At 38.0% G+C, this 22,831-nt stretch overlaps 1 protein-coding gene across 32 annotated transcripts in view; it reads left to right on the top strand.

The window, feature by feature from the left end:
* The window catches only part of Rims1 (regulating synaptic membrane exocytosis 1), a 454,154-nt gene extending 432,163 nt beyond the window's left edge, over nt 1-21,991 (top strand). For all 32 annotated transcript variants that reach the window (XM_057794819.1, XM_057794794.1, XM_057794818.1 and 29 more), the window contains 5 exons: nt 14,242-14,380; nt 15,655-15,767; nt 17,439-17,540; nt 18,376-18,515; nt 19,636-21,991. In XM_057794819.1, coding sequence (XP_057650802.1) covers nt 14,242-14,380; nt 15,655-15,767; nt 17,439-17,540; nt 18,376-18,515; nt 19,636-19,854 — 713 coding nt within the window. In that variant the 3' untranslated portion in view covers nt 19,855-21,991. The remainder of the gene's footprint in view (nt 1-14,241; nt 14,381-15,654; nt 15,768-17,438; nt 17,541-18,375; nt 18,516-19,635) is intronic.
* The last annotated feature ends 840 nt before the right edge of the window (nt 21,992-22,831 follow it).

The raw sequence follows: 22,831 nt of genomic DNA, 5'->3' as shown, positions 1-22,831 counted from the left end.
TTAAGGTCTTCCTTAGGACACCAGAACCTTGGAGAAGTCTAGGATCAAGCACAGAGGAGGGAGACATAAATTTACCTACTGGAGGTATGCACGTTCTGAACCTCTGAATGGCTTTCGAGGGGCAATCAGAGACGTGGAGCAAGATACCAACAATATACAGACCAATAAGCCCATTAGAAACAGCCTGTCCGGGGCTCAGTAAATTGAACAGCAAATAGTATAACTTAAAACCACTGGGTTTGAGTTTTAGTTCTGCCATACACCTTGTGACTGTGACAAAATTATCTAACATGACATCCTCAGTTTCTTTATCAGTAAGCAGAAGTAATTTTTGCAAATAGCCATGTTCTGTATAAACATAATAATTTTGTGATGGGCAATGTACCCAGGATGTAGTAGTCTAGAGTGGTTTGAGCTCACGGTTTGTATGCACATATAAGAATAAGGTAGTAAGTAAAATAGTTATTTAAAAACAAGCATCAAAAATGTTCGAGCTCAGAATTATAAGTCCCTTGGCTCTGGAATGCAGCAGAAAATGACTATATTGGAGCTCCAGTCTCTGGACAGTTGTACATGTGGGCTTCCCACATCAATATTGCAAGGCACTGAGAAGGGATATCAAGAACAGAGCTCCCTACTATAGTTCTCTGCTTCCCTGCTGTTTAACTTTTGCAAACTTAGCTACAATCTTTTATCAGAATCATTCCACGTATTCCCAAGATAGTTATTTTTCAGTATGTGTGTGTGTATGCGTGTGTGTGCGTGCACGGGCACGCACGTGTATGTGTTTGTGTTTAATCTAGCAAACAGTAGATAGTGATTTCAAATTCAGGAAGAAGCACCTTTTGAATTTGTTTGTTTTCAGATTGATTTAGACGAAGGCCACTTATTTTCATTTGAACAAATGTAAACTGATCTTTGCAGAAGAATTTCTTTGATCAGCTTGCCTAGAATCAGCTTACCCACACAGAACTTTTGTTTTTCAGTTTTTAAGGACCATTTCAAGAGCTTAATTGCTGCTAACTTTCCCGCTTTCTAGTTTCTTAGGAGGACAGTAGAGGCTAGAGTGGCTTCACCTGACGGCAATGTTTTACGACGGCCAGGCTGGTTTTCATTATGGAGACACTATCTAGGACCGTAGCGAGCTAGAACTACTTTTTACTTAAGAACTGAAGGTTCGAGCTGCTGAAGTCCTTGACTATTAAACTTATCCTAATAAAGAGGAGATGGAGGGTGACCGTGTCTGAAGACCATGCAATATGTCTAGGGAGAAGAGAAGAACACGGACCTCTGTTTTCATTGAGTGTGGCTGGCCTGCATTTGATCAGCCACTGTTTTTCCCTGCAGTGGTAAGACTTGCTGAGACCAGAGGCTTGCCACTATTTTGTCTTGGGTTCTTTAAGCAAAATGTCTACGTGTGGACACTTTATTTTTAAAGTTTTAGGGCTGCTTCAGATCTATTTTAAATTAGTTTAACCCACTTATCCACTAACATTTCCAGGTTTTTCAGCTCAATATCAATCTTCAAAGTGTCTTATTAATACTGCAGAAATCTTAAAAGTGCATAAAGACAAATAGTTTAATATGCATGTAGATTTTATTCTGTTTCAGTGACAAGGTGTCAAACTTGATACTAGCTTGTATGACAGTCTCTTCTTTCTAAGAACAGCTCCATAGTCTTAACTAAGTTGATTGGTTCTCACCTGTTTAAGTGCAGCTAAACCAGACTACATTTCTATGTGGTTTACAGAGCACATCTCTAACCCATCCAACTGTTAGAACTCTTTGCACACAGCGAAGTTCGATGTGTCTTCAGAGCAGTAAGTAAAATCTGGAAAGCAGAGAGACAGAAAGTAATGGACTTTCCAGGGATGTCAAATTAGCCACAACAATGTGTTTGCCACTGAACCGTTTATATACTTATATTGTTGGTATTTTCAGTATGCTAATGCTCATATGTCTGCTTAAAAATATCCATCGATGTCTCCACAGAATCAATCAGCACAGTTCTTGGCTCAGTGAAGTTAATTCCCTAGCATGCAGAAACTCTAGTTCTGGAGAGAGGGAACTATCAATCCACCATGGTATCTTTTAACATTTTACAATGAAAAAAAGAAAAAGAAAGAAAGAAAGAAAGAAAGAAAGAAAGAAAGAAAGAAAGAAAGAAAGAAAGAAAGAAAGAAGAAAGAAATTTTAGGCATTGCATATTTCAACTTATTACATAGGTCTCAAAAAATGAAGTAGAATGTATGTAAACATGTATGTAAACACATGGTATTATCTAATATTGAAAGCTGGTGTTATTAACTTTAACCTTATTAGCTGTTTAATCGTTAATTTTATATACTAACAGTATTTACCACCAAATATTTTCATTTTATTTCCCAAGTTTTCTTCCAGTCTTGGGATAGGCAACTGCATATTTTGCTTTTTAAGGAATAGTCATGGAAGAAGTAGTTTCCAGTCGTTTCTTATTTCTCCTGGGAAACCAAATACAGTACAAAACAAAATTTTATTTATATCATCCCTGGTCATAGTCTGCCAATTTTTCTAATTGACACACTTTTCAGATTGACCATCTTCATTTTCAGAAAGGGATAACTTTTTACAGATGCTCCCTCCTTGTAATGTCACCTTGAGCTGGGGGGGGGGGGGGTCTAATCTCAGTATCATTTTGAAATTAAGTATCGAGAATATTTTACTGTAAGAGGGTTCATTATCAGAATCACTCTAATTTGACTGTGTGTGCGTGTGTGTGTGTGTATGTGTGTGATATGTGCAGGTATTTGTGTGCTTTTGTATATGTGGTACATGTACAGGTATTTGTGTTTGTGTGTGGTTACATGTGCAGTATTTGTGTGTGTTCATGTGTGCTAGTGTACGTGAGGCCACAGGGCAGTAAGATTCTGCAGGAATCACCTCATTTATTATTATTATTTTTTTTCTGAAGCAAGGTCTCTCACTGAAGCATAGATCTGATTTTGCAATCAGGCTGAACTCATTGGCTTGGGAGCTTCAGGGGTCTTCCGGTCTGTTTCCCCAGGCCTAAGGCTACAAGCCGTGGCCTCCAATGCCAGGCTCTTTAGGTGGACTCTGGGAATCAACCTCAAGTGTTCATGTTTGCACAACGGTCATTTCCACTCCTCCATCCCATCTTGGGACATTGTTGCTTCCTGAGTCTTCTGACAGATACTCATTATTTTACTTGTCTTGTAAACTCTCCAGTCTAACTCACTCTCAAGGTATGCTTGATCCCTTTCCCTTCTTTCAACTCTAAATTATCTTCCTGAACGCTCAGAAAATAGCTTAACATTAATCCTCATTCCTCAAGAATAAAATTGTCAAGTGAGTGTTAGAAACTCAGTCAGTAAACTGGTTGCAACCACATATTCTTGATAATTTTAAATCCATATGATTCCCTGATTGTCATATTGAAAATGATAGTGAAATGTGTCCAGGTGATAATGTTTTTGGAGTGATGAACCACTCTTCACGGTTGTGTTTGCTTCTTTTGCCTTCGTCTCCCACATGGTCTGCAGGTGAATGATTCCATAGCTGGAAAGGGTATAATTTATGTCTAATAGGGTTGGCATGCATTAGTTTGGATAAAGCATGGTAGGCAGCCTGGCTTTGAGAGGAGTGGGATGTCTCTAGGACTTTCCATCTTGTTTACTGGGCATTTGTTAATGATAAGGTTACGATTTCTGCTGACTTGAAAGCATTATGCCTGTCACTGAAGTCCCTGATTCCCTTATTAATAAATAGTAATTGGATTGTGTTAAATATGTCTCTCTGAGTACCTGTACTTCTTACCTGTTGATAAACGCAAGAGAAATCAAATGTTTTAATGCATCTGAATTTACTCTCTCTGAAAACTTGAGAGTTAAAAATATATGATAATATCTAACTCTATAGTTTTGAAAAGATTGGCCCTACTTCCTCAGTTTATTTACAATCTTTACTTAAATCCAGTCTTGCTAAAATGTGCCAATCTTCCGTTGAAAGTAGTTATGGAAATAATTAGGTGAAAATTATAAAAGTCTTTATACTGAGGGTCTGTACATCTTTTCTTATTCAGGGAAGTATTAGTTGTATTAGACCAAACCTCTCTGCTCTACCACATGGCCTGCACCACCCCCTACTCCCAATGAGGAATGGTCCATCCAAATCTGTTTTTTTGTAGCTCCTGTGGCAGTGGTCTGAAGGTCATTCCATGAGAGGCAGAAGGGAAGATTGGGTCTTCAGAGGTACACATGGCCTGTAGAGCTGGTGACATTTATACATCCCCTCACTTCTGCATAGCTTCCAAAGTGTTTTGAACTGGAGGAAAAGCTCTGAAGGACCCTAGAATTTGCAGTCCATGGGATTTTCCCATTATTGTTTTTACTAATCTTAAGAAAGTATTAGAATGTTTGGCCTTTTAAAAATCCCCAAACAACACCTAACAAATTTGTTCTAGTGTTACCATCTTCAAGCATATCAAACAATGGATTTGTGTTACTATGAAGCATGATGGAGGGAGGCAGTTCTACTCCCGAGAGCTTCTGAGCGTACCCATGACCTTAAGCAATAAATGAAAGCCCACACACTATCAAATGCCATTTGGTTTTCTCTCTAACAAACATCTGTGTTCACACCGTCTTCTCATAAGATCCATTATCTATCCTCTTCCATATCCTACGATTGGCATCATCACATTGAGGGATATGGTTTCCAGCTTTTTTCTAGGTGTACTTGAACTGCAGGGTAAGGCACACTGGCGGTATGACTTACCCTTGGAAGGGTATATCGCAGGAGGATACCTAGGATAGGCCTGGACATGCATTCAGAACCACTTCAACCAGAAATTTCTTGGTTCCTTGAGATCTAGAGGATAATTCTTAAGAAGGAAAGAGAATCTGCATAGATACATTTTCACTATTGCTCTTGCTTCATGGGGAAGGAATAGCTGCCTGCAATGTAAAGAGATGGGTACAGAGCGGGTCCTTTAAAATATGGAAGTAACAGGACCCCAGAGAGAGGTTAAATGTATCATTGAGACAGTATTTTATAGTGTGTGTGTGTGTGTGTGTGTGTGTGTTATGAGACAGGGTTTCATTGTTTAGTCTGGAGTAGACTCAAACTTGTGATCCTTCTGCCTACAGCTTCCCCAGTGTTGTTCACTGCAAGCATACCCCACAAAACACAGCTTCATAAATGACTAAAGTGTAATACTTTCTTATTATCTGTCTATTGATTAAACCATTGTTATTTGATCTGTGAAGTTTTGTTTACATATATATATATATATATATATATGTACATATACTACTGTATCCATCAAGTTTATTAGAAAATCATAGCCAACACTGATATGAAAGATGAGCACAACGGAAAACATTGTAGAAAAGTCACACATTGCTCTTCACAGGAATTTTGTCTCTCAAAGATTGTCCAACACATGTTATTCTGTCATCATAGCATTAAACAGTATCAAGTGGATACTGATTCTTCTTCCAGTAATTATCTTCTACAAAGACAACTGAACGTTCAGCCAGTCTCCCTTCATTGGACTTGGAAAATAAGTCCTCATAGATTCTGGTAATGATTTAAGCTACTTTGAACCCCCACCCCCACAAAAACAAACCCATGTAGCACCCCTAGCAACCCAATCATGTGATCTCTTGACTTTGCTTCATGGTGGACTGTAAATTTTAAGGAATAAGCTCTTCTTCAACTTAATTTTGGTCATGGACATTGAAATAAAAACTTAGACACTCATCACTATTCGGAATAGTCGAATGAGCTAACCGCTTCCCCTTCTGTGGGTTAGAAAAGGGAGACCTAGAGAGTCTAAGCTGGTGACCTAGAGACATAGTGAGTAAGGAAGGAGCTGATTCCTAAGTTCCCCCTTTCCCATTCTTCTACTACTTAGAATGTTAGACTGTGTTGAAATTAGATAGAAATAAAATTTCCCTGCATAGTAATTCATTGGGAATAAATGCTCTTAAAATATGAAGCAGACAATAAAAGACTCACATATTTCTGTATTTCAGTCTGGAATATTGTTTTACTTTATCGCCGTGATAGTGGGTAGAAGGGAGATAACATGCACTTCTATTCCCAAGAAATCGAGCAGCCCAAGAGGAGTCTGCTTAGCCCGAAGGAGAATAACGAAGGCACTGAACTAAATGGGATAGTTTTATATAATCTGTACTAAATGGGACAGTTTTATATAATCTTTACAGCAAGTTCTCTTTTTTTTCAACCTCAAGAGTTAATGCACAATTTGGGCATGCTCGCATTAACAACACTTGCCAGCCATTTTAATCACACCAAGCTGAAAAACAAATCTATCCTGGCACTGAATGCTCAATCTCATCCTCAGACTGCATGGTTTAAGTTGACTTTAAATCATCAACTTTGTAAATAAACTGAACGCTTTAGAATGTGAAAATAATAATCCATTCTTGAGGTCGTTTGTTGTTACAAAGGGATACAGAGTGAGTGACTTAAGCCCCAGAGTCTCAGTAAGAGCAAATGATGGCAGCGTTGTTGTTGTTTTCTGGAGGCCTAAAATTAGTGGTCCTCTCCTGCTTCCTTCTGGTGTGACCCATCTGCAAGAGTGCCAAAATATCTCCCCTCCCCTCTCCTCTATTCTCCTTCCCTCTCCTCTCTTCTCCTCTTCTCTCCTCTTTTCTTCCCTTCCCTTCCCTTCCCTTCCCTCCCCTCCTCTCCTCTTCTCTCACTTCCCCTCCTTTCCCTGTTCTTCCTCCATCCTCCCACCTCTGATCTAACCTTGTAATTGTGCTATATTGAATTATGTCTATCCTAAAGTACATGTTTTGATTTTTCAAATACAGCACATTGGAAAGTACTTGTGGGTAAGTCCTCAAGTTTTACATTTTGCGGGGGTCACAATTCACACCATGACATTGGACTTGGAAAAGCAGAGGCTGTGAAATCAGTCAGTTTACACAAGGGTGTTCAGCATTTGACTCTTCAATCAGACTTGGCTATGGCCAAACCAGTGTGTGGTACAGGTGTGTGTGTGTGTGTGTGTTACACTCTTAAATATTGTTGGGCAGGGCCTTCTAGTTTAATATCCAGGTTGATTACCATTCCTTAAAGGCTATCTTGAGCTTGGTTGCTTACAATTTGCCAGCTAGGCAAGGGGAAGGACAATGATGGCACTTCGCTAGAAAGACAAGTGTGATAGACTGAAGATGTAACAGACAGGCATGTGTTCCAAGATGTAACCGACAAGGCATGTGTTTAGGAGAGAAGAGAGATCAGGTGCAAGCAAGCTGAAGCATGCAGCCATTGGTGTTTTGCAGAGGGGAGTGCCATTCTCAAGTTGCATCTGCACAGAATTAAAGTACCAGACAGAGAGCAAAGGAGAACATTTACCTCTCAGGGTTATGAAAGTAGAAGAAAAAAGTTAAGTACAAAATCACAAAATAATTGAACTATTCCTTGGAGGGAAGTATTGCCTAGGGGGCTTATTCCCTCTATCTTGCAAGACTATATCAAATAATTTCATTTGACTCTACTACTACACTGATTTTGTTATAGATTTCTTTGGAAAATGAATAGTTAAAAAAGCAATAGTAGACTTCTCAGTTTGTCGAAATAATTTGGAGAATAAGTAGGCAAATGGGAATACCGAGAAAGTCAATTTTCCAAAATAAGCCTCAGAACTATGAAATTTTTACAAGTAATGCTTATTTGCCTGAAAATAGAATGTAGCTTTAAATAAACCTTGGCACAACTCAAAAAGAATATTTTTGTTATTTGTTTAAAAACTAAAGAATATTGTGACACTTTAGGGCAGTCCAGCTAATGAAAGTCTTTACTTGACCTGCAGGGCAAGGCAAGCATCCTCCATCACAGCTGGGGAATATTCTGTTCCTAGGGCTCCAGTTCACCTTGTCTTCTCCCATCTATCCATTTCTCTGTCCCTATCCTCTCCCCTTCCCCTCCTTCTCTAGTCTCCTTTATTTCGTCTTCTACTTCTCCTCTTTCTGTACTTCCTCTCCCCCTTTGTCTTCTATTTTCCTCCTCTCTTATCTTCACTCTCTTTTTCTACTTTCTCCTGACTTTTTTCCTGAATTACTTTATATGAATTTTACATTTAGTACTTAAAATTACTATATAAATTCCCAGGCAGTGGCTCGATTGATAAGTAAGCTTGCATCACAATCCCCAGGCCTTGATTTGATCCCTATCACCAGTGTAAAAGGGAGTAATGGTGGTGCATGCCTGATGACATCCTCTAGGGAATGGAATGAATATAGGATCTGGGAGCCTTGCTTGCCAACCAGTCTAGTCAAAAGGGAGAGAACCAGATTCAACGAACAACTCTCAAAATCTAAGACAGAGAACAATAGACGAAGATACCTAATAAAATCTGGCCTCCATGTGCAGGCTCACACACTTGCATGCACACACAAACATACAATTGTATAGACTAATGTTAGTCCCTTTATAAAAAAATTAACATTTAGTTAGCATAAATTAATGGTTTGCATAACTATACATTACTCTATTCATGTTTGTGAATTCATCACACAGTACCTTGTGTCATCCCTTCTCCTCCTGAACTCCTCACCCCCCCCCCATAGTGTCCTTTTACTTTTATATCTTATAGATTTGTTTATGGCATGAATATACTTGCTTTTTATTTTAAAAGTTTTAAAATCAAGTTCACCTATGAAATAAAATATATGCTGCATGTCTTTCTAGAGATCTGGCTTATTTTCTTCCCTTCTGTTATATATGAGAAAAGTGAGGCAGAAAAGAGCCTGTGAGGGTCTGCAGATATAGCCCAGTGGTGAAGAATATTGTCTGTTCTTCCCAAGGACTTGGGTCTGATTCCCAGAGCCCACATGGCAACTCATAGCTGTATGTACCTCCATTTCCATGGGATACGATTCCTCGGGATATCCAAGGGATATTCTGGCCTCCACAGACACTGGGCACACAGGTGGTACATATAAATCATGCGTGGAAACTCTCACACATACACACTTGTTTTAGAAGGTATCTCACATAGTCCAGGCCTGGCCTTGAACTTATTAGATAGCCAAGGATAAACTTGTGATTCTTCTTCCTCCACCTCCAGAGTGTCAGGATTAAAACATGTACTATCATGCCTGAGTGACTTTTTTTTAACTTTGCTTTGTTTTTTGAAATTGTAATTTAATTACAATATTTCTTCCTTCTGTTTCCTCCCTCCAAACCCTTCCATATACCTTCCCTATAGTTCCTTCTGGGTGATTACACTTAGAAACTTAGATTTGCACTTCCTCTCTGTGTTGTGTCTTGTCCTTCTTTCTGTCTGTATTTCTCTGACCCCAACCCTTTTCTTATGGCTCTCACTCATCCATAAGCATTGGTATGCTCTACCCTGTCCTGTTACTGTTGTATTGTCACACCAGAGCTTGGCATAGTATAGCTTGTCTATGTTTAAAGAATACGTGATGAATTAGTAAGGCAATAAGTGTTTGTAAAACATACGTATTCAAATATGCTAAGGGAGTTCACATGCAAATATGACATATTTTGTAAAGTCCTTTGAGAGACTGTTTGCTTTACAACAGCATGGCATTACCTGAAGTATTACATATTTCACTAATTCTTCATAAGTTAATGATTGATACGAAAATGCACTGTTTTCTAACCTTTACAATTGTAAAATACTTAAAGCAGGATTTTCAAATAAAATCATGCCATAATTGGATAAGGTGACTGCATATCTTTAAAGGTGAATAATTCCTCATTAGATGTTAATAGTGACAAAATATAATGTATGGATGTTATCAGTGCAAATGATTGAATGCATTTATGTCTATGCAGATTGGGATTTTAGCAGGTTCACAGAGGAATATGGAAATACATATATGAAAGGATACACAAAACTATCTATAGCAAAACCATTTATTGTTTACAAAGCAGGTAAGGCCAGACTTCATGCTTTCCTAAACTGTGGTATGACAGAATGTTCACAATCCTGAAATTCCGAAACCTGGGTTTCAAGCCGTACATTTACTGCTAACTCAAGTGATTTGAACAAGTTGCTGTGACTTCTAGAACGTGCGCCCTGTTAGGACCAGGTTCTCTCTCTTGATTCATGGCTATATGCCAGCATCGAAAAGAGACCGGGCCCAGAATAAATATTGCACAGTGTGCTTGCCTGGATTACCTTTCTGTCTATTTACAACTTCTTTATACATAAGACAATAATCCCTCCAGCTCCTACATTCTAAATTAACATTAATCCCTGATAGCCCTTATGAATTTGAACAAGGCAGAATCAAAGCTGAAACTGCTTATTTAGCTTCTAGTCAGGCCCTTCTCAGGCTCAGTTCAATGGCATCTTGTTGTTGATATTTGTTAATATAAATAAGTCAACCAGTGGGTGTCAGTTCTTTGGCTGGCTTCCCGCCTAAGAATTAAACAAGACTTGAAAATTATAAAAGCATTATTCGAGTTTACAGGATTGGATGAAGATAAAAATTTAATAACTTACCTCTCAAATGTAATATTTTCTTTTTCCAAAGTTCATAGTATGTACAACATGAAAATTATTGAGTTTAAAACAGCCCTAAAAATTTCTAGAGTTATATCCTGATTTTAGAAAAATGGCTATGTCAGTTTGAAATTGGAAACAAATTAGAGCTGGAGTGTGGCTCATCAGTAGGAATTCACTCTAATCTTCTAGGAGACCTGAGTTGCACTCCCAACTCTTGTATCGTCACAACTGCCTGTAAATCCAGTTCCACGAATTCTAACTCTTTCCTCTGACCTGTGTGGGCACTGCACATACATGACCCCTACACTCAGACACACACATGCATAAAAATTTATAAGTGAAAGTACAAGCAATAAAAGTTATTCATTTCTAAAATTTTTTCTCTACATCTGCCAAACAAATGTGTAATAGGTGTTAAATATTTAAGCCTATGTTTAAATAGTTTAACGTGTGTTTAGTAGAAAAAAAAAGTCAGGTTTGGGCTGTCAGCAACTCGGTTACCTGGATAATCAGATACCCATGGAGTCCTGAGATCTGTGGCAGCAGATCTCTGGGCCAGAGTCAACATCATCATCAAAAGAGAACCCCAGGGACCTGAGAGCTGCTGTACAAACCATCTCTGCAGACTGCTCACCAGCGTGCTCAGCCTCCCCGTCGCTGTTTCCATGACCCACCGTACAGTATGGAACTTCCCTTCTCCTTCGTGGCTTTGCAGATGAAGTCACTGCTGCTCCACCCCACCGTTATCTGTATCCTTACTCTGTCCAGTGCTTAATTCATAACAGCTATTGCCTCCAATAATATATCTTGGTTGTTTTCTTCTCTTGTGTATGCAAAGTACAATGTAATCTTGATGGTAGCAGAACATTTATAGTTTTAATATGTGTCTCACACCTCAGATTGAGTGTGACCATAGGAAAGTTTTTGTAAGCAATTACTGATTGAAGGATGAAGGAATAAAAAATTATAGTAACCCGAGACTCCCAATATTAATCCTTATAAGTTTTTCCTCCAGCTCCCAATAGAACCTCACCATTTACGGTCTCTGTTAGGGCTCTATTTCAGTATGAATTGGTACTCAACCCTGGCCATATTACCTCAAAAGCCCTTAGTAAACAGTCATCACAACTCCACTTCTCTTGACACTTTGATAATATAGACCAAATATTATTCATCTAAGGTGCCTGGGTACAGAAGTGTGTCAGGTTTTGTCATTTTAAATACATTTTGTGGTATTTACAAATACATAATTAGATCTTAAAGGTGGGACTAAGTCTAAACATGAAATTTATTCATGTTTTGTGTGCATTCTACCCATACTCTGGAAACTTTAATATAATACTTTAAACAATTTTAAGAAATCCATATATGCATATAGTATATTTGCCCCATACTCCTCCACAAACCTCACTTCCATCCCTCTCCAAATTCATATTTTCCCTATTTTTTATAGCCCACTGATTCTTCTTTGTGCTGTTCATATGCTCATGGTGTGGGCTATCTTCTGGAGTTTGATTGACATACCAGGGGCTAATTCTTAAAGAAAACTGACTTTACCTACCCCTGAAGCCCTTTTAGTTCACCTCTATTTTGATTATGCCCTATCATATAGGAATGTTTTGCTTGTAACATCATATCAGCACCCATAAAGCTTGGAAATTTTGAGGTGGTTCTGATTTTTGGATTAGAATATTCATTCAACTTGTGTGCCCATGACTTTCTCCTGTCTCTGAAGTGGGATCTAACCAATTCATAGGCATAGATTAGAGATGTTCTAACAACACCCTAATTTCTTAAGTAACTACACCTACGAAGTAGGCATGGTATATAAATGAATGAATGCCAACAGTAGTTACAGTGGCCATGAATGAAGTTCCTGTTCTCAGTTAGTAGACATGTTGTATAAAAATAAGTCAGGTGGCAATAAACAAGAGACCCAAAAGGGGAAATAAGAAAAGAACTCCTGAGTCTCAGGTGGGAAAATTGGGACATGGCTGTGAGTGTTGGTAGCACTGTAAATGCCACATTCTTTCTTGAAGGGCAATTCAGAAATTACAATGGAGATCACTAGCATTTCAATTTCTTGGGGTTTATTCTGTAAAAACGTCTCTATCATAATTGGAATGCCTATAAGTGAAGACATAGTTTAGTTTGAAATCTGCATTGCTATCTAGCACAACAATGCTATCATTTTAATGTGCTATATTGGCTATAATGAGAAAATGGCATGCTAGAATGTGTAATAGCCAATTGTTGAGTTTAAAAGTGTCCTTCTTGATGAGAGGATGGCAGTGAGCAACATTCACGTATCATCTGCACTCCCAGATATTGATTTAACTGCAAAATAACAGCGAGTAGACGGAAGTTTTATGACGGATACGGCATGAGGAAAGAAGAATCCTGAAGTCGGACAAGGAGATAAAGACCATCTTCAATGTTTGTAATGTCTGTAATACTTGAACACTGTGTAATATACATACATTCTCTTTAGCAGAAATTGTAAGAAGAAAGTGAGCAATAAAAATGTAATAAATCCACCAAGAGCATCTATAAGAATATATATGTCTTATATAAGTTTATTATATATTTGATGACACAAAATGCAAAAGGGACATGGAGGCCAAAATGAGGGTAAAATGTTACCATTTATATGATGTATTTAAGAGTGTACTTGAATATTTTCATATGTATGCATATCTTATATATAAAAGTATTTATAAGTTTCTAATGAGTCTTAAATTATACAACACAAAAAGGTAAAGCAGAAATGTATATGGACTTGTCTATAGAAAAAAAGCTTAGTAATTAGTAAGCATTTTAGATGTTCATTGTCAAACTATGAGTAAAATACTGGGTAATGCATTGCACAGGGATCAGAGACATTGCTCTGAATTTAGTTTGTGAACAACTGAAATGAGCCTGGTGTGGTGGCACATGTGTAAAATATCAACACGTGGCTGAAGCATGCTGGCCACCCTGGGAGGACAAAAACCAACGTGAGCTACACAACAAGATGCTACTTTAGAAAAAATGAAATGGAAATGAGCTAATATACAGTTCAAAATGATAACAACTCCCCCTAAATGCCAGGCAGGTCACAGGGCTGAATCAGAAAGCCGGAGAGAGTCATGATTCTTTAGAATGAAGAGAGGTTACACCTGTTCTATCTGATCAGGTAACCCATATACCATCCTAGTTAGATAGCCTAAATTAAGGTATTGTAAAAATCATCAAAGAGACCAAATAATTACTATTTATTTATATGAAGGTTCTTGATACACGGATGCACCAACGCTATTGGGTTTTTCATTTTGGGAATTCTCCTCATGTAGGATATGGCCTTTCTTTAGATCTACTTCGACACAGTTGTACTGTTTCAGACTAAGAGTAACCTATGAAATTGCTCAGTGTTATTTTCCATGTAACAATCGAGTGCCAGATCTATTCTTTTCAATGAAGTTGCCATAGCAGTACTGCAGTAGTTCACTTCTGTTCACAGGGTCAGAGATGCTCGCGGGACACGCCTGGAGCTGTGGGCTGTTGTACCTACTGCTAACCTCTCAATGAAAGAACTCTTCGGAAAGAGATTTATTCTCTTAGGTCACAGCTGTTCTTATTAAACTTTTAATGCTAATGAAAAGTAATTATCGCTTTCACAGAGTCAGTTGCTATTCAGGGAAAAGCTGGCTAAGTAAAACTTGGTGCTTGTTTCCATTCTTTCCGATCAGAGTCGGGCCACAAGAAGTTAAAAAGTACCATCCAGCGGAGTACGGAAACGGGAATGGCAGCCGAAATGCGGAAGATGGTGAGACAGCCAAGCCGAGAGTCCACGGACGGCAGCATCAACAGTTACAGCTCCGAGGGGAAGTGAGTGGCGTCTTGCTGCGTGGCAGCTAGGGATATGGATTGTTTAGGATTTCCTGCTGTGTCACTTATTCGCATAACCGGAAGTTTCACCTTCTGTTTCTAGCCTGATATTCTATAAACACCGGCGGACACATCCCTAGTCAAACCTATCAAAGGAAGAAAGTGCTGTCCTTCACTGAACAGATAGTATGGAACTGCCACATTTAACGACGTTTTTTCAAATAGGAAACATACGGCCTAGCTCTGCCACCAGAAGCAGAATGAATATTTAGATGCGAGAAACTGATTTCTGATTCCCCAATTTCTCTCCAAGCTTTGCTGAGCTTTATGATGCTGTGAACCTGACAGGTTTTTACCTATAAGAGCTTACATTTTCCTGTTTTTAAAATGACAATAATTCATTTCTATCTCAGCATAAAAGAAAAAGAACTCTATCTACCTCATTTTTCCAATCAAAGCTTTTTAACTCTAAAATTGGGTATTTCTGAAAGTGTATAAGAACATTTTTTTTATTTGTGAGAACGTTTACTAAGTTGTGTGGTTGGTTACTTAACAAAATCTGCATTTTCACATGCTTAAGAGCTATATGCTTTAGTCACTAACGGTTCGTGAGATTGCAAGAGATGAACCACTTACAAGTTTTTCATAATTACAGTCACCAGCATTTAACCCCCTTTAAAAAAAACTCAAATTATATAAATTACAGTTTGTAAGGTAGCTTCATAGGGAATACATGTGCCTTATGACCCGAGTTTGAAGGTGTAAAGAAAGAGCTATTTTCTGAAGGTTGTCCTCTGACCTCTGTATACAGCAACGGCAATGGCATGTGCATGCCTGCATTCACACACACACACACACACACACACGTAATGATAAGTACAGATCTTCAAAATTGAAGACATTAAATATTTTCATTGTAAATAAGAAATTGTACTGTCCAAGAATATTTATTAAATATACTAGCAGCTGTTTAAAGATTTTGCATTCACGTCATCTACTGCTCAAGAATAAACATGTGAAGCTAATGATATTAAATTATAAATATCTAGAACAGTTAACATACTAAAAATTGTTAGAGAGTGGTCCTTTTAATGGAGCCTCAGGCCTTAAGGTGGAATTTGAAAGTTCCCCTCAATAGCTACTGAGCCTCATCTGCTTGACTCATAGGTATCATGAGTAAACAGCCGGGGTATATCTGCTGATCAGAACTGTTTACAAAGAAAGTGCCAAGAAGAAAAATCTAAATTATGCTTATTCTCTTTCGTTTTCTGTAGCTTAATATTCCCTGGAGTTCGAGTAGGACCCGACAGTCAGTTCAGTGATTTCCTTGATGGACTGGGGCCAGCTCAGCTTGTTGGCCGCCAAACCCTCGCCACCCCTGCCATGGGTAAGGATTATCCTTCTGCAGTTTTATAGTTGACAAGGTCATTTAGAATTGTGTAGTAGTATTACAAATGAAAGTTTACTATCCTCAAACATAAGGCATAAATGACATTGAAGGAACGCCGTGCAGTTGTGTGTTAGGATTCACAAGACACAAGCTTAAACAGTAAGGAACAAAATCAACAACAAATGATTGAAAGAAGTATGCTCTGGTGACCACCTTTTTTCTGGTTCAGATGAAATGGTTTGTCTCTACTTTAAAAATAGAGACAAGTTGGATGTAAAATCGGAGAATATTTAGAAATGGGGAATTAGAATTACTTAAACCATTCACTAAACTGATCAGAGATTGCAAACAGTTTATGGGAAAAAGCAAATAATTTCTTAAAAAAAGATAACCATGATAACATATTTTTCTGAAAACAATATTGTAAATACAATCACCACGTATCAAGCACAGATAACCAGACAAAAATATAAAGGGAAACATTGCTTTTAAATACAAAAGCAGTAGAAAATAGATGTCAACTCAAACTGAGTCCATATATGAAAGTTAAAGAGGTAGACTGAAAAAAAATTAAGAGAGGGATGTCAGGGGTTAGAGCACTCACTGCCCTCCCAGAGGACCCTAGTTCTCAGAACCCATATTCTGTGGCTGTAACTGCAGTTCTACGGGATCCAGCACATTCTTATGGGCTCACAGGTCACAAGGCATCCATAACTATAACCCCATGCAGGTCGTTCACACATATACAAAGTAAAAATCAATCCTTCAAAGATTATATGGCTCAAAGAGTAAAGAATAAATTTGAGAAATCTTAGGATAATGAAATTATTTTTTTAAAAAACTGAGTTTTCTAGAACTAAGAAATGTAAATAAGTTAAGAATTGAAAGATTGCATTAGGTTAGAAAAGCTAGGGAGAAAATTGATTAACTGCAGGCTAAGCCATAAGAGGGTATCCAGAATTAATTGGAGAAACAGGAGAATGAAAAGTATAACCAGGAAGATATGAAGAGGGAAAAAATAATTCTAAAGTTTATATAATCATTTTTCCAGAATGAGGGAAGAGAGCATATGATAGAAGCCATATTTTAAAATTCAGTGATTAAAAACAATTCCCAAACCAGAAGTTTGATTTTAATTGATAATAGATTCTTCTCTCATGCAATACATCCCAAAGTAGTTTCCCTTCCTAACTCATACTTCCAAAAAGTCTCTACAAATTCAAACAACACAAATATGTTAATATTAAAAGTAATGATAATACAACCAACTTCTTATCACAAATGCATGGTTGATTTAATACCTGAAAAAGAATGTAATTAACCTCATTAATCAAGAAGAAAATACCCATATTAACATATAGAAGCACATTTGACGAAATTCCATATTAATTCACAGTTTTATAAAACTTACAATAATTTTGGAATAAAGAAAAGCGTACTTAATTTGATAGCTTTACAAAATATGCCTCATATTAGTCCCCAACATTTAAATGCCGTACAGTGCTGGTAGAAGTTTGATACCAGTACATCATTGGCTGGGATAATATGGTCGTGTTCATATTAACCATCCCAGAAATCACACTTCAGCATTCTCCAATGTTCCTCCACCTTTTTCCTTGTCTCATGATTTGAACAGAAGCTGCGATTTTCTTGTGTCTTCACTTTCAGGTGATATCCAAATCGGAATGGAGGATAAAAAGGGCCAATTGGAGGTTGAAGTTATCAGAGCCCGGAGTCTTACACAAAAGCCTGGCTCCAAGTCTACCCCTGGTAAGGAAAAGTAGCACTAATGTGGACTGGGCTCTTCTCAGGTGTATTTATTTTAATGTGCATGTTGATTTGCATGCACCTCTGTGCACCCATGCAGTGCTCAGAGGAGCCAGAAGAGAGCACTGGACCTCCTGGAACAGGAGTTACAGGTTTTGTGAGCTGCCCTTTGAGTTCTAGGAACTGATCCTGGATCCTCTGCAGGAGGAGTATGGGCTGTTAACTATTGAGCCATCTCTCTACTCCCTGGGCAAAGCTTAAATATGGAAAATCTTGAAAATTTTGTTGCATTTTGCTTTATAATTGATCTTAGCTAAAGGGTGAGAAAATAATGCATTTGAAGCTTGATTTTGCTTTAAGCAATCATTTTCCTTAAAAAGCAATTTTCTGTGATATTTGATTTTATAAAAAAGGATCTGGGTTTTGTTTTCACAATTACTTTGTTGAAAAGTTCTAGGAAAATGCTGTTATTTTCCAAAAAAAAAAATGTAATTATAGCCATTCTTTGTGCTACATAGTTTTTCTGCATACCTAAAACCACAAAAGAAAACAAAAACATTAAGATTTAAGATGCTTACCTGCACTGTAATGCCAGCCCTGACTTAAGTAAATGAGTCAAGACCACTGAATGGACATTTCTTTGAAATGAGGGAAGACACAGTAGTGGTGATATATGTACAGATTCTAAGGAGTAGAGTTTTTAGACCTATGAAAATGTCTATATAATAAAAGTCTCCATATATAATAAAAGTCTCCAAGTCTCCAATGAGGCATCAACTCATAAAAACAGAGTTAGTTCGAGCAATACATTCTTACATGTCTACTCACCTTTGTTTAGCACCCTATGTGAAAGTCTATCTTTTGGAAAATGGAGCCTGTATTGCCAAAAAGAAGACAAGAATTGCACGGAAAACTCTTGACCCTTTGTATCAGCAGTCCCTTGTTTTTGATGAAAGTCCACAGGGTAAAGTTCTTCAGGTCAGTAAAACATTTCTTGGCTGGTTATGGTGATATCTATTGGTCGAACTAAAGATATGGATAGCACTGAGGAGAATCAATTCAGTAAAGCCTAATTTACTAATGTCATTAGGTAGACATATATAAACTGGTCAATTTATAATGCAGTATCTATAGTATTAGCAATATCTGATATATGTAGTGGAAAGAAACAAAATTAATGTCTTCTCTTTCCCTCCTTGTCTCTACCCTCTCCAAACTTTAACCTCTTTGTCACGTTTTTTTCTCTTCTTGATACATAGCCATCCTGAAGATAGATGATACAGAGTTGGACAGTAGGTAATATTGATGGCAGATAGGCTGATGATAGATGGGTAGATAGGCTGATGATAGATGGAAGGGTGATGATAGGTTATAGATAGATGATAGGTAGATATAGAGATAGAGATGGATGGATGGATAGATAGATAGATAGATAGATAGATAGATAGATAGATAGATAGATAGATGATGGATGGACGATAAACTTATAGATAGATGACAAGTAGGTAGATAGATACATAGAAAGATACCATGGCAAAAATGATAATAATAATTGATCATTACTCAATATCAGATATAAGCCATAAAATGGAAGATTGTAGAAGAAAAAGAATAGAGACCAACAAATAGCTGTTGTTAGGTACTTCCATATATACCTCTTTTAAAGGTTCCAACATCTTTATTCCCTAAATGTTATTATTTCTATGGTAAAAGTATATTTTAGGAACACAGAAATTAAGTAATTTGTCAGTATACATTGAGAAAGCAGGGTTCAGAAGGGGTAAATGGTTTAAAACCAAACATTTATAGATCAGCCCTGAATTAGAATGCAGACCCCAAGAATGTGCGTACTGAAAGGCTGTCTGACACCAGTGTAGTTAATAGTAAAAGTGTTTAGAGCTCATCATTATGTATTATATGAAAGTCCCATAAGGGCAGTATTAACTTAAACATATGTGTAGATATTTGTTTGCATGCTTTCTCATAGATAGCCTTGTGTCTTAACCTTTACCTTTTCTACACTTTGACAGAATGAGAGATGTGACCCTCTCACATGTGGGAAAAGGAAGTTCAAATTACAATGTGTTTCTGTCTACAGGTGATCGTCTGGGGTGACTACGGAAGAATGGACCACAAATGCTTTATGGGTGTGGCTCAAATATTGTTGGAAGAACTTGATCTGTCCAGCATGGTGATTGGATGGTATAAGTTGTTCCCTCCGTCATCACTGGTGGATCCCACCCTCACTCCCCTGACCCGTCGGGCTTCCCAATCATCTCTGGAGAGTTCATCTGGGCCTCCCTGCATCCGATCATAGTAAACTCTTCCTTCCAACCAAACTTCACATTTCAGGATAATTATCAGAACCAGATATTTCATGATCAAGAGCATTGTTGGAGACAGACAATCAACTTGTGTTTTGCCTGTAGTAGTTTTTCAGTATTATGTCCAAATTGTTGTTTAAAACATGGCTTCATATGACAGAACAAGGCAGTCATTCAGGTTACAGTAAGAAGACATGCTAGTGAGAGTCACTGATGCTTCCAGCAAATAGGAAAAGAGGAAACGTCCAGTTCACACACACACACACACACACACACACACCAAATAGAACAAACTGGAAACTCTCACTCTGAAAAGTTATACGTCACACGTTTCCGCACAGACCACAAGCAGGGTTACTTCCCTGGTGTTTAAGGTTGTTTAGTTACCTGTGTGCTGTTTGCTGGTTTCTTTTCTCCCCTTGTCTTTGTTTCTGTCTTCATTGTCTTTGTGGTTTCTACTAGTTTTGGTTTTGGTTTTGTTTTTTGGTTGGTTTTTTTTTTTTTTTTTGGTATTTTTTTTCCCCTTTGCTTTGTCATAACAGGGTTAGTGGTGATAACAGAGGCCCTTCCTTTCTTTTTCCAGAAGCACCAAAAAAGGGCTGAAGCAGTTTCTGTAGCATTTTTCCCCGGATGTTTTCAAAAGCTGGGTGAGATGAAGCCAGGGAAGGGTATCACTGGCAGTCAGTTCACAGTTCTTCCAAGTCTTATATGTACAACCTCTCCCCACCCCCCCAAAAAGAGCTCACCTTTCCAAACTGGTAGTCACAGATTCCCATTTCAGTGAAGAGCATATCTGTTTGCATTCCAGATAATTTGTTCATGTTTTCCATTGTTGACATGAAAGACTTTCAAGTCGATCTGCAACTAATGCTGGGGATGAAGGCTAGCCACATAGTAATGCTTCAGAAACCATTTTGCAATGCCTTTTACTTCCAGATAACAAAAGAAAAAAAAATGCTCACATGTAGGAACCATACTCTCAACTTCCCAAAATGGTGACTAAAAGTGGATTTGAGCCTAAGACACTTTCAGCTATGCCCAGGCTTCTCAGCCATGCCTCAGTGTAGACTCTCCCCTCTGCCCTGGAAAGAGCATGGTATGAGCTGGTTACTATTGCCCTGGAGATTCCAGGTCATATACTCTGCACTAAACTAATGTTCTTATTGGATTTTAGTTTATATTTCTTTAAGGTCAATGCAAGCACAAAGCTTGATTTTTTTTTAATGCACAATATCTTACCTTGGGGGAAGAAAAAGAATACAGTCAAATTCCAATTTGCATATTCTTCGTTTGGGTTTTCTTGGCCTTGGACCCCCCTTGTGACCCTCTGTGTTTGTGCTGCAGGCGCCTGGCCCTGCAGCTGCATCAAGGATGCTCTCCCTCCTTTTATGAGTCGTTCCAACTTTTGTGATTTCACAGTTAGAGCAGCATGACTTGGAGCTGTTCAAAGCTGCATGCATATTTTGTATAAAAAAATGAAAAAGAAAGAAAAAAGCAAAGAGACAAAAGGTTATTTAATAATGTATGTTAGCTCCACATAGGCCAGCTTGTATGTTGCATGTACTTGTACAGTTTGCTCGTTAATTAATATACTGAACTAATCAAGAAATCTAAGCCATCCATTTTTGTTACAGACATTTTGCAGGTTTTAGCCAGACTCAGTATGTGGGTCTGGGGTCAAATGTCTATAGATGGACTTTATTTTTTACCCTCTGGAAAACGTGATGTAGTACGGACCAAATTCCTTCTAATAAATATTTTGGTGTAGATTCCTCCCGTGGGGCTGTAACACATGTAGACACTGTGTACACACTAGGTTTTAATATCCATAGACATACTGCCTGCACCAAGTGAATTTCTTATTATGATTTCCACATGTCAGAATTACCTGCCCATCATTCCACAGGGCACAGATTGACCACCACTCACCATGCTGTGCAGGAAGAACCGAAGCAATTGGTGCATTTCTACTAGATTCCGTTCTTAGTGGCCAATGACCAACTGATTATAATTGGGTAGAATCTTTCTATTTTGACCACTTGTCTTAACACTCCCCTGTGCTTTTAAATGAACTTCCCACTCATGTATGTAAACATGTTTAATAAAATTTACTTTTCATGTCAGTCGGTAGCCATCTGTGTTCTATGTTTTGCCAGCTTTCCATTGTGGGTTCTTTGGTGCAAAATGAGAGCCAGTTGATGGGCAAGGGAGGCTGGGGTTTGCTGTCTGCTGCGGGCGTTTGATTGACCTGTCACTGCACTATATATGTCTTAACTTATGACCTGAGAGGTACTTTGCATTACATATGAGTATTCACTTTGTCAGCCTGTCTAAGTGAGCACATGACCATACTTCTGAAAAGTGGCATTATTAAAAACAATAAATCTCAGTAAGAATCGAATGAAGGTTGTTTTCTCTGCTGCTGTTTGAATGTGTTAATAAAAGAGGCAACTCTGTTGTCCAGTTGACAAATCATTTCAACTTATATGACATATTGAAGTATCAATTCTTGCGCCTCTTGTCATAGTGTCTTGACCTCTCAGTCTTTCCCTTCTAGCCCATTACCTAGCTTATGGGACTTTGCCTAAAATAGGCTGACTTGAAATAAACTAAGTCTGCGTTGACTGTGTCACCAAAATAATACCTTTAATATTCATAGATAAGATAACTTGTATGTTAAAAGAGACTTAACTTCTTTACTTAGACTACACTGACTTCCATGTAATTAGGAAAAATATACACTGTGGTATCAATATCATGTCTGACATAAACAAGCACCTTAAGATATCACACCAGCCGGACGGTGGTGGCACACGCCTTTAATCCCAGCACTTGGGAGACAGAGGCAGGCGGATCTCTGTGAGTTCGAGACCAGCCTGGTCTACAAGAGCTAGTTCCAGGACAGGCTCCAAAACCACAGAGAAACCCTGTCTTGAAAAACCAAAAAATAAATAAATAAATAAAAATAAG

The sequence above is a fragment of the Chionomys nivalis genome, chromosome 19, assembly GCF_950005125.1.
Source record: "Chionomys nivalis chromosome 19, mChiNiv1.1, whole genome shotgun sequence".
Lineage (NCBI taxonomy): Eukaryota > Metazoa > Chordata > Mammalia > Rodentia > Cricetidae > Chionomys > Chionomys nivalis.
The sequence above is the reverse complement of the archived record's forward strand: the minus strand, read 5'-3'. Positions and strand labels throughout refer to the sequence as shown.